The sequence below is a fragment of the Lates calcarifer genome, linkage group LG21, assembly GCF_001640805.2.
Source record: "Lates calcarifer isolate ASB-BC8 linkage group LG21, TLL_Latcal_v3, whole genome shotgun sequence".
In the NCBI taxonomy this organism is placed as follows: domain Eukaryota; kingdom Metazoa; phylum Chordata; class Actinopteri; family Centropomidae; genus Lates; species Lates calcarifer.
In genome coordinates this window covers 4,253,222-4,271,405 of record NC_066853.1, presented here as the reverse complement: position 1 = coordinate 4,271,405, position 18,184 = coordinate 4,253,222, and the positions used below count along the sequence as shown (strand labels likewise).

Sequence of the window (18,184 nt, the reverse complement as noted above, 5' to 3'; positions counted from 1 at the left end):
CTATTGTCTTTATTTCAAATGACTGATATGGGTTAAAAGAAGTGGGGTTTTTTTTAACATGACAAATGTAGCCTATTTCTTGAATGGACTATATTGAGAGTGAATTTACAGTAACCTGCACGTGTATTCTTCAGCAGGTTGTTTTGGCATAAATGGGGCAAGGCAGTCTCATGTGTAAACTGATTTAGGTGGCAGCGAGTGTGAAAGTGTAAAAGCACGGTGCAATATAGGCTACAGGAGATGATGCCTGGGATCCTCTCATGCACCTAATAGCTGCTGAGTGACTTAAAGGGAGGCGCTAATTTGGGGGATTTATCACATGATGGATGGGAGCTGATGTGTTAAGAGACCTATGAAGGCCCTAGACAGCAGCCATAAATCTTGGTTCATGCATGAAACCACAAACATATTTACATCTCTCATTTCACCACATGAAATTAGCTGTAAAATGTGATGGAACCGACCAGAGCCCATTCCACGGATCACTAGAGGAGGGATAGCCATTTTCATCCCAGTTTCTGCAATCTAATTTGAGCACTGGCTTGGACTCTGAAGTGGAGTGGTAATATTGAAGCATTACTCATACGGAAATGCACTGTCACATCAGTTTGATAATGTCTTGGTCTGCATGTACCGATACATGATAAGTAAATTGCAGATCTGGAGATGCTGATGATGACAAATAACTCAATTTTTTTTTTTCATTTCAGAGAGAAACTCCAGAGACGTGTGTATCTCTATTGATCTCTGTTGTGTGCATGTGTGTGTGTGATTAGTTCATTGGAAGCTTGGGAAAAGTATGCAGGCTGCTGTAATGGGCAAAGCGTTCAGCAAGGTATTGTTCTGTCAGTCAGGTAGTAGCCACATGTGGAAAAACACTACTTTCTTTATTTCAAATGCCATTTGTCTTCTTGATGTGTGATATTACTTAGCAACTGTATTGAGGTGCGGTTGTTCCATGTCAATGTTAATATATCATCTGCAAGTTAGGATTTATAAAAACCAAAATGGACACAAAGCTCTGCAGTGTCTGTAGTCCATATGTTTTCTTTGTCCTTAAATATTTCCTGTTTAAATGCTCCATGGTTACAATGCATTTGATTCATTCTGTAAAATTAATTCAGAAAATTTGTTAACAATTACTGTGAACAGAAGTATGGGGCACAAATACAGCATTTCTTTAACTTCTTTGTGTTATACAGTAATTGCACATGTTCAGTCAACTTATGTTGTTGCTGATGCTGCTGGAACTGTGAATTTCCCATGCAGATTAATAAAGTTTCTATCTAATCTAATCTAATCTAATCTAATCTAATCAATGTCACTACAGACAATATATAATTAAATAGAGATGTGAAATAGTGTGCATTGCCTCCCTTTTCCACTGTCACTCAAAACATTTAATTTTAATTGAGGTGAACTGCAGAAGCTTTAAAAAGCCCAGACCACATGCTATTTTTTATTTTTGATGGCCCAATCACAGTGTGATTAAAACAAGAAAAGAACAAGTCATTTGTTGTTGTAATTTCTGGGATCAAAATAGTCCACTTGGTTTGATTGTTGTTGGGTTTTTCATACAATTATATACACCTTTACAATCATGTCTAATCTTTCATAGATTATTTGAAATTCTGTTGAGCGCACAATTTGAAAAATAATCACAATATATTTACAAGGTTTTATAATCTGTGTTGAAAGAGACTGGGACACTCTAACATTCAGACCTGCCAAAAAAGAAATGCTAAAGATTTCTAAAAAGTGTTATTTGTGATATCTTTGTATATTTAATAGTTAATAAATAATTTCACTTAATACCTTTGATAACTGACCTCAGGTATCGGGGTTAGTAGAGAACTGATGTAGCCAAACATAGTTTAACTGTCTTCAGTGTGTATTTGGAGTCATTATCTCAAACAGCCTCAATGCTTCAGAGCTTACACTTTCATTTCACCAAAGAAATAATCAAATCAATTCAATTCAATTTGGTGAGTGTTAATGATCATGGAAGATCAGGTGTGTCTGGAAACTAGAATGTAATTGCTAATGCAATAAAATCATTTTATTCCATACAGTATTTTATATCATAAAGCTACAGTACAGTGTGTCTAGTTTAGATGCATCTCTCCTAGCTCCCAGTTCAGAGAAATAATTCCTGTTCTGTTTCCTTTTCATCACGTGTGAAGTGACACATGTTCAACTGCATCTATATTAGAACTTGTTTCACAGACACTTTAACAAGGCTGTAGTAGGATTTGATAGCTCTGCCAATTAGCATCTGAGCTGGGGGGTGGATAAGCAAGGAAACTGAAATTTTAAAAAAGAAATTTGTGAAAAATGAACAAATAAGAATAAGAACCAAGCATTCACTGTATACACTGTATGTCTGAGGTACCTCCATTCTGAAAGGTATGATTAAGTGTTATCATAAACAGCGGCTGCTGGATATTGAACATATATATACCCAAGCCGTGGCTTCAAATTAAGTCAAATGTACAATTTCATATTTCAAATATTATCTCTGGCCTTTGAAGAAGTGTGTAAATGACACAGTGGGGTGCACAGTAAAGGCTGCACAGTCAAATGATCACTTTATAGCATTGATGCAAAGGGAAAATTGTTTCATGTAGCCATCTGAGAGTACTTGTGTATGTAGTCACATCTCACTACACATTTCTATTCCTTACTTTTCAGTTCTCTCATTACTGTATGCTCCAGCCAACAGCTTCCCCAGTCTCCTGCCTATATCCATCAGTTATCTTTGTGTTGAAGTTCTGTGTTAAATAGCATGCCAACTGAATGCAGCATGTTCATTTGTCTTTAGTACAGGCAAAAGTGTGTAATGCTTTGGTAAATAAACACCTGGCTGGTAAAGTGTTGGATAATTAATGTTACACCTGCTTTCATTTTTCATGCTGTTATATTAGTCTATAGATGTTAATTACTTTGGCCTTCATAAGGATTCACCTCACAGTAGTGCACTGCTTTGAGAATCTGAGGGTTAGATTTGAAAAACTATACAATTATGTTAACTAGTTTTAAGGTTTTACAAGTACTTGCTGTAGTTGTTTATTAACTGAGGGTTTAAGGATAGAGGGTGTTGTTGTATGCTGCAGAGTGTAAAGCCCTTTGTAACTGACAGCACAATGCAGCTGAGAAGGTTCTATATTTAGAAAGTTTGTCCAATATGAGTTTTATTCATAAAAATCATTTCAGAAAGTGTGTAAACATCTGAAGTCTGTGTTTGAGAAAATGACTCACTTGGAAAATTAAAATATGGATGAAAGGAAAGTAAATAGTTCACACTTGTTTACAATAGAGGTTGTTAACACCTGAATAGCTGTTGCCACAGCAACCAGCCTGGTACAGGACAGACATGAAACATCACACAGCATCACAAACGTTCATTATGCTTTTGTTTTGTGGGTAATTAAGCAATAGTCCTGTCAGTGTTTCCAGATTTTTGGTTTTTGAAGTTTCTTGTCCCTAATTATATGATATGTAGTTCTTGGGCCACTGGAGGGCAGCATGCACACCGATAATGTTTGAGAAATTTAACTTATCATGTTTAATTATCTAGCTACTATATTTTATTGTGTTGGTGACATATGAATCTTTCAATGATTTATTTTTTATAACATTTTTACCATTTTACCAAGGGTAGGCTGAATGACAGAAACACCTCTCTGTATAATACAACAAAGTTATTATACATATATGTGACACATTAAAGCAAAAACCAGCAGCTTGAATTCATCTTGGCACATCTCTAGAAACACTACTGGAGTGATGGACACCATGGAACATAGAGGTAGGTTTTTGGCAAGCGGAGGTTATTAAGTTGATGAAGATAGTTTAGGACAATTTGGTTAATTCTCATTATGAATTGCTTTGGCTACTCAATCCATTTGTGGTTTGAAAGTCTTAATGAATTTCTCTGACAGACTAAAGATCATGTGGAACAGGTTATTAATCTGGTTAATCGGGTTAGTCTGGACTTGTTGGCGGCAATGTTGCAAATCCTTGGGATGTAGAAAGTGATGAGCTTGAACTCAACAGCACATGCTGACAAATAACTATTCCAACAGCTTGGTTGTTAACCATTGACAAACAGAGCCATAGAACCACAACTAAATGCAGTGCATAATGTTCAGAAGAACAGAGCTCCTGAGTCACTTTTTTAAAGGTCAGTGGTGCCAGAGATCAGAGTAATCTAGCTTGGCACATTAAAAAATATGTTGCCACCACAGTTTTAAAAAGGTCAAATTGTGGCTAATGGGAGAAGCCTGTAGTTCTAATTTGTTAGTAATTTTCTATGTTTTTATCATTTGCATGTTCAATTTGGAGTGATTTGACGATATTGTATCAGTACATGGACTGCTATATCTTTATATCAAGGAACACAATGGAAGTTGGTCTTGGACCTTATCGTTCCACCACTGAAATCTTTGTAGTTGCATGTTATTGATGTCTTCCTTCTCATGATACAAAATAAAGTCTGCTGTCTAACACATATAAGATCAAGATTACCCCCTAAAAGGACAATTTTGAAACCATGTCAGCTGTTGTCTTGTGATGCCTCTGCCAGCTCAGACCGTGATTTCAAAGTAAAACTAAAGGCTTGAAATGGAACAATGCCTTTACCTTAAAAAACAAAACAAACAAAACAAAACAAACAAAAAAAAAAAAACATATGTGTTAAACACCAACAAGAATTTCCTGGTTGCTGTGTGACACCTCTGTACAAAATCTATTACAGGTATTCAGCTGGGTTGACATCAGGCCACTGCAAAGGTTTTATCATCAGATTAATATCATTCATTATTTTCTTGTATGTCAAACCCTTGTGCCATAAAAGCACCCATATTTGCTACTCTATGGGGGCGCAAGAGTGCTGGAGTAAATATCGTGAGTAGTGTGTAATAAGTGTATTTTGTATTTTTAGAGAGGATTTCAATGGGTGCTAATTTTCGCATTTGATCTTTCGTGCTTTTATTTTGAAGGATGGCGATCAGCTGCGCCTCTGTGTGACGTCACTATCCTCATTTTTCCCGTCCTGACTCGCTCAGAAATTACGGAAATGTTTGTTATGAAGTTAGTTACTGATTTTGCCGACTGCTACACGGTTCGTTAGTAGCTAACGTGCATGAATTCACCTGATAGAGACTCTCAGCTTACTCTTTTTACGTGTTTTGTCTACTTGTCATGGCGATGACGCTGTGTGTTGTTTTTATACTTTTGGCTTTTGTTGAAAGCTGTGGTGAGTACATTATGCCAAAAATGTGTGAAAGCATTAAACTGCATTGTAGTGGAATATACAATACCAATACTTCCTATCGTAGAATCTTTTGATAGGCACTGCTGTAGTACAGGGAATGATATCATTGTCTGTGTGTGTAGATGGCAACCTGCGCTTTGCCTCCTACTTTGGAGACCACATGGTGCTGCAGAAGTCTCCAGAGAGAGCTGTGTTGTGGGGCTACGGCCCCGAGGGTGGACAGGTCACCGTCTCCTTGTCAGGACCAACGCAACAGAACACTGCACCAGTCACTGTGACCAAAGGTAAAATAAATGCTAGTTGCTGTCAGGTGGGAAGTTTATCCTGACATCTGCAGGGTACTGAAGGCAACAGGGCTCAAACTAAAGTGACCCTGTCAGGAGAAGATGTGGCAGAGACTTCGGTTTTGTTTTAGACTTTTTTGAGGAACCTTTTTTTTTTTTTTTTTTTTTTTTTGGACAGTTGGGATGCGGCTTGAAAATAGCGGTTTTGAAACTCAAAGCAAAGCAAGTTTAATAGTATTGCACATTTCAACAATAAGGCAACTCATACTGTTTTACATAAACTACAGAAGAGTTGTCATTTACTTGTTGAACTCCCAATACATACTGACTCCCAATATGCATTAGGCTCTTCTTCAGCTACATTCCAATTATTTTCTCAGTTTCCTTTGTATTGGTGTTGGTAGATAGTGCATTCTTCTCAAACCTAGCCCATTATGTTTTCTCTGTCACACTAAAAGGAATACATGTGTCTCTCCAGAGTACCTGCTGTACCTGCATTCAAGAACATTCTCACCTGTCTCTGAACAATGAAACAACCATCCCCCAAAACATTCCAGGTCATCCAGAACCTGTTTCTCCCCAGTACAACCAGCAGCTATTTGGACCAAAAAAAAAAAAAAAAAAAAAAAAAAGCCCAGAAAAAAAACCCACGATCACTTACATGTATGTTTTTTAACATGATAAGATACAGGTTGAGTTACCGCAGCCAGAGATCATTTATTCATTTATTCAATTCTGAGAAAACGCATTTGGAACTTTTTTAATAGTGAATCATCAAGGCATAATATGTCTATCATTATTTTTTCCATATGTGAACATACGAGAGGTGCAAGGTCCTGATGTAATGTGTAAGGTGCACATACTATTTTCATGATAAACCTCAACCATGTATACAGAAGTGCAACAAAACAACCTGTCCTTTTAAACAGGATTCAAACCAGTTTTTCACTGTGCTGGAATGTTGAAGGCAGCACTGAGCTCCAGTGACACCAAGCTGTGGTGTGGTTCAAAACATTGACTAGAAGACGTCAGAATAATTATCCCAAGAAGTTGTTAAGCTGTTGAAAAACAGCTTTTTCAGTGATTTGATATGGGTCTGTAAATTTACATTAATGGCATGCTTGGATTATTGTTTTTTTACAAGTGGCTTACCTGAGAGAAGAGACATGTTGACAATGTGTAGATGATCTGAGTCCATGCAATTAGAAACATTTTTTGAAAAAGTCCATAGGCAGAATATCAAGGCAGGAGGAAGATTTCAGATTTTCTGGTTCCTCAGATCAAACCATGTCATGCCGCTTGAACTGATTTTAAGTGGGCACAGATACAAGGCATAACCTGACATGGAGGCACTTACTGTCTAATTTTCTGAATTTTGTCAGTGAAGAAATCATTACAGGGCCTGGTGGATAGAATTTCAGAGGCCACTGGCACAGGAGGGTTTGTTAGCCTGTTGATGATGGCAGACAAGGCACATGCATCATTACTGATTTAGGTGATGATGTCAAATGCAAAAACTCTGTTTATAGATGTCATAATGAACATAATGAACATGGAGACTTGTTTTTCACCACCTGTGTTCACCTTGACACACATTGTTAACATTATTATTGCGTCAACTTATTTTTTGATTTGCCTTTTCTATTAAGGCAATGCATCTGCTATAAATTCTACCACTTTATATAGAATATCAGGACTGACTTGCATCTGCTTTGTCTTAGAGCATATCTCAGGTCTCCCAGGGACAGAAATGCCTTTTTGGTCTGTCTCCACTTATTTTCTTTTATTGACAGTCCAGCCATCAATGTTTTTTTTAAAGCAAAGTTTATTACATATTCAGGTATCTGGCGAATCACCCTTGACCCTGTCAAGGCTGGTGGGCCCTACATCGTGATAGCAGAAATTGAGGGCAGCACGGCCATTCTGACAGATGTGCTGTTTGGAGATATTTGGCTGTGTGGTGGGCAGAGCAACATGTACTTTTTCATGTCTCAGGTAGGTGGAACTAGATGAACACCTGTCTGTCTTTCTGAAAAGCTAATTCATGCTAACAAACAGTAAACGTGCTGTTTAAGGCTGTCTGTAGCGTTGAATCTTGAATCAAAGCCCTTTATTGTACACAAATTGTATCAATTAAATTTACTTTATTTCTGGTTTAGTGCAACGCTGTTGGTTTTAAATGACAATATCAGTGCTAGAAAGATGACTAACCACACGTAGTGGTTGAAGTCCTACTTTAGCTGTAATCATTGGACAAATAGATTTGTGGCATGAGGTATTCTAGACAAAAAGAGCGTTCTGTTTGATATGTATGTATGTATTTATTCATATTTTATTGTTTCATGAACTCTCTCAGTTATTCATTTATTCATTCTCCAATAGATTTTCAATGCATCAGAGGAGCTGGCCCTCACAGAGAAGTATCCTCATGTGAGGACTTTTATGGCAGCCTTGAAACTGAGTGAAACTGAGATGACTGATCTGATTCAAGTGGAACTTCCCTGGACTGTGCCTACAGCAAGTGAGTCAAGGATTTAGTTATTTATTCATAGAATTGTTTAAAGACTTGTTTTGCAACTAAAGTTTTTGGTTTGAGGGTATTGCAATGCAACCGAGCCAGTTATAAATGCTGTGTAATAGAAACATGCATATATTGTATGTGTTCCTAAATCTGAGCTACTGTTACAGTTGTTACAGTTACATCACAGGACAGTATAGTAATGTGTAATGGACTCACGTTTGATCAAATAAGCATCATATAGATAATCAACTGTGGTGGTATTACTACCAACTTAATACTGATAAATTAACAGGCAGATGTATTTCCAGAGAATCTGAATGAGTTTTCTGCGGTGTGCTGGCTCTTTGGACGTTACATGTACGACATTCTGAAGTACCCCATAGGGCTGGTAGAGTCCTGTTGGGGAGGCACACCGGTCGAAGCCTGGTCATCTTCAAGAGCACTGCAGAAGTGTGGATCAGAGCTGCTCAATGGGTAAAGATATAAAACAGTAGAGCTAACTTGCTGTCTAATACGCATGGCAGTTCTGTTCTCAGGCAAGTGTAGCAACTTTTTCTGGTGTCTAACAACCAAGACAAGCTAGCTTGTGCTAACTGCACTGTTTCTATTTTCTGTCTGTTACAATCTGTCAGTCCTAGGAATGATTCTGTCTTGTGGAATGCAATGATCCACCCACTGCTCAACATGACCATCAAAGGAGCCCTTTGGTACCAAGGTACAGTAGAAGTACTGCCACACAGTCTGTCACAGGTATAATCACTATGGCCTAATATACCACATGTGTCTATAAGGTTTTTCATACTTTCAGGTGAGGCAAATGCAGGCTATAATCAGGACAAGTACAACTGTTCCTTCCCTGCTATGATTGATGACTGGAGGATGGCATTTCATGAGGGCTCAGGGAAGCAGACAGCTATTGATTTTCCCTTTGGATTTGTCCAGGTATGTTGTTACATTTATTTCAGTTAGAGAAACATGTACAGATAATAAGACAAAAAGAAAACTTTCACCAAGTGTGTAAGTTTTCTGACTTTGGCACCCCCTGGTGGTAGCACCTGAAAAAGACATGCTGCAATGCTGCCGATATGTAGATAAAAGAAAACATAGGCAGCCTTTGCATTACTGTGGTTCTGATCAGTAATTTCTCTCCATGAGCAGCTGTCCACTTCTGAAAAAGGCTCCAAGGACGATTCCTTTCCGAACATCCGCTGGCATCAGACAGCAGACACTGGCTTTGTCCCAAACTCACGGATGCAGCGAACCTTCATGGCTGTGGCTCTGGATCTACCAGATGAAAAATCACCCTATGGCACGTAAGGATCCTGTTCATTGGTATTCAGAGAAAGTGAAATCTTCAAAATACAAAAAAAAGCATTAAATTTGCTTCTACCTACTGAATGTGTGATTCACAGTGATTAGCACTTATGAACATGCAGGTATCATTAGCCTTTTGGGGCATCAATTAACACTATGTCATATAGAAAGTGGTAGACACACACACATCACATTAAAAAAAATCTTCCCATCACTGCAGTGCAACTCCTTCATGTAGATCTGATCGAGTCTTACATGTGTTTAAATTTCATGTAATGCTAACCCTAAATTTTAGAGATGTGCATAAAGTCAGAGCTATTTTTAACCATTACAGGTTTGACCTGATGTCAGCTCAGGGTATGTCTATAAAAATGCTACTGCAAGAGTTTTGATTAGAGTGAAGAGCTCAGTTCATACCTATTCAAACCTCTTTACTCTGCTTCCAGTTAGTCCTTGGATAGATTTTAAGATCCTTATAAACATCTATTAAACATTTCATGGACTTGGCTCTGATATGCTGCCAAGTCCCTGGCTCACTCCAACATCAACAGACTTTCTTGATGAAGCTGTGTTCTCATTTTTGTCTTTATTAAAAGTATGCAAATGTGACCTGGTTTTATAGCTGCTCTTTTTTTTTTTTATTGACTCCCTATGTGGTCTTATAGACTGGCGCGTCCAAGACGTTTGTTTGAATCATGTGTTTTGTTTAAGGATCCATCCCCGGGACAAACAGGATGTAGCCTACAGGCTGACATTGGGAGCAAGGGCTGTGGCTTATAATGAAAAGGACGTGCAGTTCCTTGGACCTTTCCCCAACAACATCATGTCCTTGGAAATGTACGTCAATATTACCTACGATCAGATGGTCTCTGTTACACCTTCTGAAAACATCTTTGAGGTAAGTCTGGCAGCTGGGGTCAGTGTGAATTAAGATTTTTGTCCCATGTTCACCCAGTAATTGACAGCAAACTTTGCAGTAATGTGTAATTGCATACACGTGTTAGTGGCATGTCACACATTATTTTGATACTACTGCTTTAGCTGCACATTAACCATATATACCACAATCAAATAACCGTAGGATGTGACTAATGTGATCAAGTAAATAATTGAGCTGTCTTGTGTCCATCTTTTTCTTTTCTTTTTTTTTAAGATCTGTTGCTCTGGGATTAAGGCTCCATGTGGGCCTAAGTCCAACTGGGTTCCAGCTCCCATCAAGCAGTGGGGTCCGACCACTGTCCAGTTATCTGCCAGTTTGTGTACATCCAGTGATGAAGTAGCTGGTCTTCGATATGCATGGAGAAATTGGCCCTGTGACTTTAAAGCCTGTCCAATCTACAGCGCTAATAGGGTTTTACCTGCTCCTCCTTTTATTGTCAACCGCTACACAGACAAGGGAGACGTTTTGGAAAACCAGAAACTGAACGAGAAACTATAGGAAAACAATGTGATTTTAAAAAAAACAAAAAAAACACAAATTTGGTCCTTCAGGTCAAAATGAGCTTATTTGGACAGATACAGAATGTATCTGTATACATACTGTATGGCAGAACATTCCATATCATTTTTTTACATGATCAGTCTGGACACTGAAAGTGTTTATTGAAGCTTGGAAATCCTTGTGGCAGATAAGTCTATATAATTTGATTACACTGTTTTTCCTTTATAAATCAAAACTGTTAGAACCACTGCCAATACTTGCTGGACTGTATGAATGTAGAGAAACAAGTGTGTTTTTTTATTTTTCTAACAAAAATGATTTTGAAGTTTACAACACAGATCAGTCCTTTTGACCTACATCATTTGCACAAATAAATGACAAATCAATAACTAAGTTAATGTGGATGTGTTACATTCAATGCCAAAGCTTTTGCAGCGGTAAAAAAGAAACTGAATGAAATTAAATTATTGATTAATCTAAACATGCTATACACTTATTTCAACTGGAAAACCTAAATAGGGTACCAACAGTTTAATACCATGTAACAAAACTTGTACATAGGAAAGCGATGTGCAATCCCAAATTTGAAGAAAAAAAGGTCATATGTATTTGAACATGATGTCAAATAGGACTACAACTTTTAAAATCCAGTACATATGTTTATATACATACAGTAAAGAATAGAATTCCCACTACAGAGGCGTTGGGTTTATGTTGCTCTTGGCATGTTTAGCACAAAGCTAAATCATCAGCCACATCCTGTATATTATCAATAACCACATTAGCACACATTGAGTTATGCTGTCTGGGGCTAGCTATAATATGAATATAATAAATAGCATAAATTTGAGTTATTGTGCCACTATTTCAAGAATAATTTAACCAGGAAGGTATTTTTGAAATAAAACACTTGTAAGTCTTGTTAATAAGACAGAAATTTCCCATGGATTACAATCAGATGAGACTTTGATTTCAGCAGAGCTATCAAAATCAGGAGCTGAAATATGAGGTAGAGGGCTTCATGGTGGGGGAGGTCAGGTGGTGCTGATGAGAGGAACTGGGAGACTGTGGTGTCTGTCCTGAGGAAAGCCAAATGGATACACAAAGAAAGAAAAGTCACTAATAATGTGAAGTAAGGTTATCACTGTGTCAGTATTAGAAAATGCAAGAAATGAAAAAAAAGAATTACCAGGCAGACTTTTACTGCCCAGTACACTTTTATTTTTCTGCTTACCTAGCCACTTACATTCATGATATTTAAAGCAGAGGCCTAGAGAAGCAGTCAGTGGGGTTAGTTGGGTTACTGACATACACTCCAGCAGAGCAGAGCAGGGCTGAGTGGCTTTGTATAGACGTTTTGACTGCAGGTGTCAAGGAACCAGACACATTTTCTAATTTGTTTCCCCACCAAGAGCTTCCAACCTGTGACCTGCTCACTATACAGTGAGCCAAGCTATTTGAACTAGAGGCTACCCTGTTCACATACAGTATGCCCAATGGACACACCAGCTTTAATGTACATCTGCACTGCTTGTGAAATCTTTACTTGTACAGAACATGCAACAATCAGGGTCCTGTAAATGTAACAACAGAGTTAGAGATATACACTACAGCAAAGCTATGAAATACTGCCAGTAAGGAAAACTAATAATTAACCAACCTGCGATGTGCTCTGTCTTGATGTTATCATCAAAGCCCTGATGTCTCTGGTAGGCCTCAAAGTTGACAGAGGCATCATCCTCTGATAGGCTGTGAGGAACCTGGCCGTCACCGGGCCGACAAACCTCAAAACGAATCCATCTGTAGCTAAATAAACAAGGTAAGACTGAATACAAGTTCTAGAAAAAATCCCACGCACAACTACATCAGCATGTTTCCATGGCCTAAATATGTTACTACATTCTGCCTTGTTCATGGTTTTCTGTTCCTTGTTTTACTTCTCCATCTCTTTTAAATGATCCGTCTACAAAAGTCACTTCCAGTCCCAGTCTGGAAGACACTCCTTTACATTCCATAGGTTTCAGAAGGTTGTCTATCATAATTAGAAATAAATTCCAATTATTTATAAGTTATACATTATGGCTGAGTCAGTGAGTGATACAGTCTTAGGTCCCCAGTGAGCTGAGGAACTTGGTCTGCCATGTTTTAGACACCTTTTAGTTTGTTGACAGGAATATTACTGACAGTATACTTTTGTTTTAGTGAAAATACTTACAATGGACATAGAAACAACAGTCCAGCCTTTACTAAACAGCTGAAGTCTTAAATGATAACCTGTGAATTGGAAGAGATGTCCAGTGCATGTTATGTATTGTAATAGTAGATAATATTTGCTGTGTTACCAGTGTGAACTTACTTGGTACATTTACGTGCTCCAGGACAACTCTGGATGAGATTCTGGATGGTGGGGTGAGAGAAGCCAAAGAAGTCTGCTCCTGATGGCACGATGGGCGCAAAAGACTTGGAACTAGGAGAGGGACATATTGAGTGAGTACCGACTCAGCAGCAGTAGTTTTGTGAAAACATTTTTCTTGGACATACAGTGGACATTGGACTAACACCATATTCAAGAACACAAAACCTCTATATGTCTCTTAATTTATGCAGAATAACACAATCAGTTCTATCCAAGGCTTTGTGGTGAACATCTGTACCTGACAGATGCGATGGCCTTCAGTAGGTTGGAGTGGCATGTCAGGGCAGAGGAGGCCACAATGGCATTCTGAGGATCTTCTTCAGGCACGATCTCAAACTGGGGGGAAATTTTGAAGATGTTTAAAATACCCCTCACTGCAATACAACAAGTAGGCTGTGTGTTTGTCAAAATAATTTTATTTTATTCAAAACAACCATTTTATTTACTATCTTTACGAATATTTATATTATCATTGGCATATAAAGCTCAGAAGAGTGATGATGGACATTTGGCATACCCAACAACAGTCACAACTGTGTGTGTGTGTGTGTGTGTATACCTGTGGACCTGTTCCCCCGTCCTTGATTTGGCAGGTGTAGAGGCACTGCTGGTCGGGGTTTTTCATGCTGGCAAAGACTCGTGTGCTGCAGAAGCCCACTGGGTAGATGGCACACTCATCGTGGAACAACATTCTGTCTGTGATGATCTGGAGAACAAGCAAGTATTTTTCGAACATTAAGGATAGTCAGTTTGAGTTTTCACAGCAAGAAGATGTGAGTACACCATAGTGATACAAAGGTATGACATGTCAGTCATCTGAAGACACTGACCTCTCCCAGGCTGTAGACTGTTAAACCTCCCAGCACGATGGGAAAGACAGGACGACCAGATGAGTCCAGAGGGATGGGCTGCACCAGCTTCCGAGACCCGTCTGCTAGCTTTCTCTTCTTAGTCATCTTCTTTGGCTACTAAACATGAGGGAATAAAATGATTGGCCAACTGTCAACAAAAGGTGAGTGCAAAGCATTAAAATTCCATCTGTAATCAATAAGCATCTGCAGTAATACTTGACTGTATCACTCACATTCTTCCTTTCCATTCTCCCTTCCTCGCTCTTTTCTTTCCTTCTTGGGTTTTTTAAGAGCAGCCTCTTCTCCTGTGGACACCACTGACGTCAGGTTATGCCCCGCAGACAGACCCGAAGCCCCCGCAGGACCTGGCGTTAATGCCACGGGCGGCACAGGTGGATGAGAGCTGGAGCTGGGTGTGGGCAGTATCTCCCCCTCTGATAAGGACTGGTACTGCAACAGTGACTTTAGTAAAAACCTGGAAATCAAAATGAGGAAATTTAAATGTAGTGAAAAATTTGGGAAAAAATGGGACTGTGTCTACACCACATGGCATCACAAAAACAGACCAATCAGACAGTATATGAGAATAACAAAACAGGACAAAGAGGGATGACTGGGTAGATCCTTGCTGATTCACACCAGATGGCCAGCACTAGTTTTTAGAACATTATGGGAATTATAAGTATAGCTCAAACACTTCAGCTCACCTTCGCTCCTCCTTTGCTCTCAGAAACTTCTCCTCTAAGTGGGCAACTTCATCACAGAGAGCTGCATTCTCCTATGGGTAAAACAGTATTAAAACACTGCATATCTCAACTTTTCCTGTTCCTAAAAATCTGTCACCCTCAACAAACACCATTTCCATATATGCAAGAGGTGAAAGAAAACCTGCAGTAATTAGGCATAGCTTTTTATTAATCAATAGCTGACTCACAAATATCATGGCACGAGCTGCTTTGCGCAACCTGAGGTACTTGAGCCGGTACTTCTCATTCTGGTTTTTTCGCGAACCTCGTTTCATCTTGGCCTTATGCTCAGAGGAACTGGTGGGGGAAGGGAATGCAGGCGCCGAGGCACCTGAGCCAGAACTGCCGATGGTATTCTGCTGTGGAGAGCTGAGGAAAGACTGGGCAGTGAAAGCCTGCAGGGCCTGCTGCCGCTCCTCATCAGTCTGTGAGGAGACAGAGGGGGAGAGAGGGAGAGACAGAGGTCTATTCATATGTGCCAGGAAGTACCTGAGGCTTGTGCTTGTGTTGCCCTCAGGAGGATGGATGGAAATTCAGACCAAAATATAGACACAAGATTAACACTGATGTAGATTCCACTTAAACTGACAGACAATGAAAGTCACGGAAAACAAAATGTGCATGAGCTGTTCAAAACTAACGAAATTAAAATAAAGGAACTATTTCTACTCTGATCAGGAAATAAACAGCAGATATTCTATGACATTATATCAGATTAGCATATTGCCAGACAGCATTGAGTCTCCACAAAAACACTGCACCTGCCAATTTTAATGATACTGAAATTCAGTGCAATTTTCAATATCAATAAATTCTCTCAGTATGGCACTATAATACCAGGTAGTGATCCAACTACAGTTCTGGACCCAGGCCTTGTGTGAACAGCAACACTTCAGTATTTATCCATGACAGATAGCCTGGCATAAAAGGTCAAATGCATTTTTCAGCATCCCATAACATGTTCAGGGTTGATGTGAAATTAGTTAGTATCCCAATTAACTCACCAGCAGTGCAAAGACTCCATTTCTGTTCTCAATCCTCTTGAATCTCCTGCTTCCTTTTTGTGTCTGAAACATATGTGAGACTGAGGCCAAATGCATGGGGCTGGAAAAGCCAAATCTGACTCCCAATTTAGATTAATTCCATCATTATTAGATAAAGCAGGTTCAAGGCTTGTGCATGTGAGCACAGGGCTTCCTTTGTTTTGATTACAGCAGTACCCCTCTTTGAAATTGTGAAAAAAGGTCAAAGAAGCAGAATGGAAAAACATGGAGAAAGAAAAAGTAGTAACAGAAATATAGATGATGCATGTGCTGTATCAACTGCACTAACACAAATGCTGGAGGTGCAAGTTATTACACTTGACAGCAGAGGTTGCTGTCAGGCTGAGTCTTAAACACCCTCCTTACCTCACGGTACATGACAGCCTCCAGGCTTGATTTTGCACTGCCAAGGAGAAAGCAACAAGATAAGCAGAGTCTATATGTAGATTCAGGAAAGTCTGTGGTCTACTTGTGAACCTAAGACAAACATTAGGCTTAAATATTCAGTGAATATTCAGTGAATATTAAAAAAAAAAAAGCCATCCTCATTGTTTATTGATTTGGCTTAATATGTGAGCACATAAGCAAAAAGATGTGTAGTAAATTGAAAGGATTGCTGTACTTGGATTGAACGAGTCCCCTGTCAATGATTCTCTGTTTAATCTCCTTTATGTGCATGGGACGTCCTGCTTCCTCCAAAACAATCTACGTGAGAGGAAGGTTAAGACAAAAAACAACCTTAAGCGAACAAAAACTCTCACAGCAGTTGACTGTAAATGTTAGTAATAGCACTACACTGAAATATGAGGAATAAATGAGAGACACCTGTGCTGCATCAAGCCAGGTGAGGTTTGGCTTCTCTGCAATTTCACCAGGGTGGTTCGCTGCAAATAGAAAAAGTTCAGTATCATCCAGTGAAACATTGCATTCTGAAAATCACTGCTAATAAGATATCAAAATTTTAGACCACATACATTTTAGAAATTAAAAGTAGAGCTGCACTAAGTAACTAAGCACTGGAGGTACTGTTTATGTGTTCAATGTATGGGATTACTTGATACCAAATAATGTGACTCAGCCAAAAGAAAAAGGAAAAAAAGAATGACAAAGAGTCAACAATCATCCAGGCAAAGCACTTCTCTGCTGCTGTTTAGGAGACAGATGGCATTAAACCACTGTATCAAAATTGATTGGATTGCCAGCACAAAACTACACCCACCAACAACAGATTTTCATTTGGGCACAGCTTAAGTATGTCATATGTGTTTTTAAAATGACATTATTTTTGAACAACCTCTCCAGGGTTTCTGCAGTTCCAGACAGACTTGCAATGCTGTCCAGAGCAGGAAACAGAGAGTAGTTCCCCTGTCCATCAGCCTCCATCTCAGATTCAAACGTGTTGAGTGACTCCATAGGAGACAGACACGAACCTCTGCCCAACGGAGAGAAGAAACGTTAATTAAACATTAATTATTCAGCGTATCTTTCTGTCTACAGACACTCAGACATTCAGCAAGAGTAACACTGACAACAAGGCAGCACCAACACAGAAGCCTGCATATTCTGTAACAGTGAAGCTAAGATGTGCCAAGTCACAGCTGCTAATAATAAAAAACACAATAGTAAAGGTTATGTAGAAGCAAGCACACACACACACACACACACCTCGATAAAACTGCAGCAAACCAACAAGCCCACTCCTTTCAGTTCGTGCCTCCGGATTTGTTGTTTCCGTGTGTCAACCGGAACCTTGAGTCGTCCTCATCGCATTGTTTACATTACAGAGAAGCTAAAGGCTAATGTTAGTCAGCCAGCGACAGACTCTTTCGTCAAAATAGCGATACTGTAGAGCTGTATACACAATACATGTGTCAGTAATATGGTTCAAAACGCGAGTATCGGAGAAAAAATTAACGATAACTGAGATCGACATGGGGAACTAAAGACAGTGGCTTCCACCGGACATTTTTACTGTGAACTCTTTCACCGGATATCCGGTTTCATTCGGGTTTTGAAGAGTTTGAAATTGGCAGAATAATGTCACACTTACATCACACAGACAAGTGAAGAAATTATAGTTTTGCTGTTAAAATTACGGGCACAGTGGGAAATTTTCGACGTTAAAGTATGACTCAAATTACAGTCAAGAAAGCATGACAAAGCACTGTAGCTGTAGAGAGTTAAAAAAAAAAATGTAATTTGTGTCAGTGCAGCTTGTCTGTGTCTCACTGTGGACTTTCACACAAAGGTTTGTGCTTTTAATCTACTCAAAGGTTATAAAAGCTGTGTTTTT

At 39.0% G+C, this 18,184-nt stretch overlaps 2 protein-coding genes across 2 annotated transcripts; one reads left to right on the top strand and one right to left on the bottom strand.

Annotated features, from left to right (window-relative positions):
* Positions 1 to 5,036: 5,036 nt before the first annotated feature.
* siae (sialic acid acetylesterase) lies at positions 5,037 to 11,228 on the top strand. Its single transcript, XM_018698905.2, has 10 exons — positions 5,037 to 5,257; positions 5,398 to 5,559; positions 7,400 to 7,554; positions 7,942 to 8,080; positions 8,389 to 8,554; positions 8,713 to 8,795; positions 8,889 to 9,022; positions 9,239 to 9,393; positions 10,106 to 10,292; positions 10,548 to 11,228. Exons 1-10 carry the CDS (start codon positions 5,203 to 5,205, stop codon positions 10,830 to 10,832), a joined length of 1,521 nt encoding a protein of 506 aa, XP_018554421.1. The 5' UTR covers positions 5,037 to 5,202; the 3' UTR covers positions 10,833 to 11,228.
* tbrg1 (transforming growth factor beta regulator 1) lies at positions 11,106 to 17,304 on the bottom strand. Its single transcript, XM_018698909.2, is given in 15 exon segments — positions 11,106 to 11,914; positions 12,496 to 12,641; positions 13,192 to 13,302; positions 13,490 to 13,587; positions 13,811 to 13,957; positions 14,082 to 14,216; positions 14,319 to 14,577; positions 14,810 to 14,880; positions 15,037 to 15,273; positions 15,853 to 15,915; positions 16,258 to 16,294; positions 16,514 to 16,596; positions 16,717 to 16,767; positions 16,938 to 16,944; positions 17,186 to 17,304. Coding segments are annotated over 15 exon segments (1,653 nt in total). The 3' UTR covers positions 11,106 to 11,825.
* Positions 17,305 to 18,184: the final 880 nt, after the last annotated feature.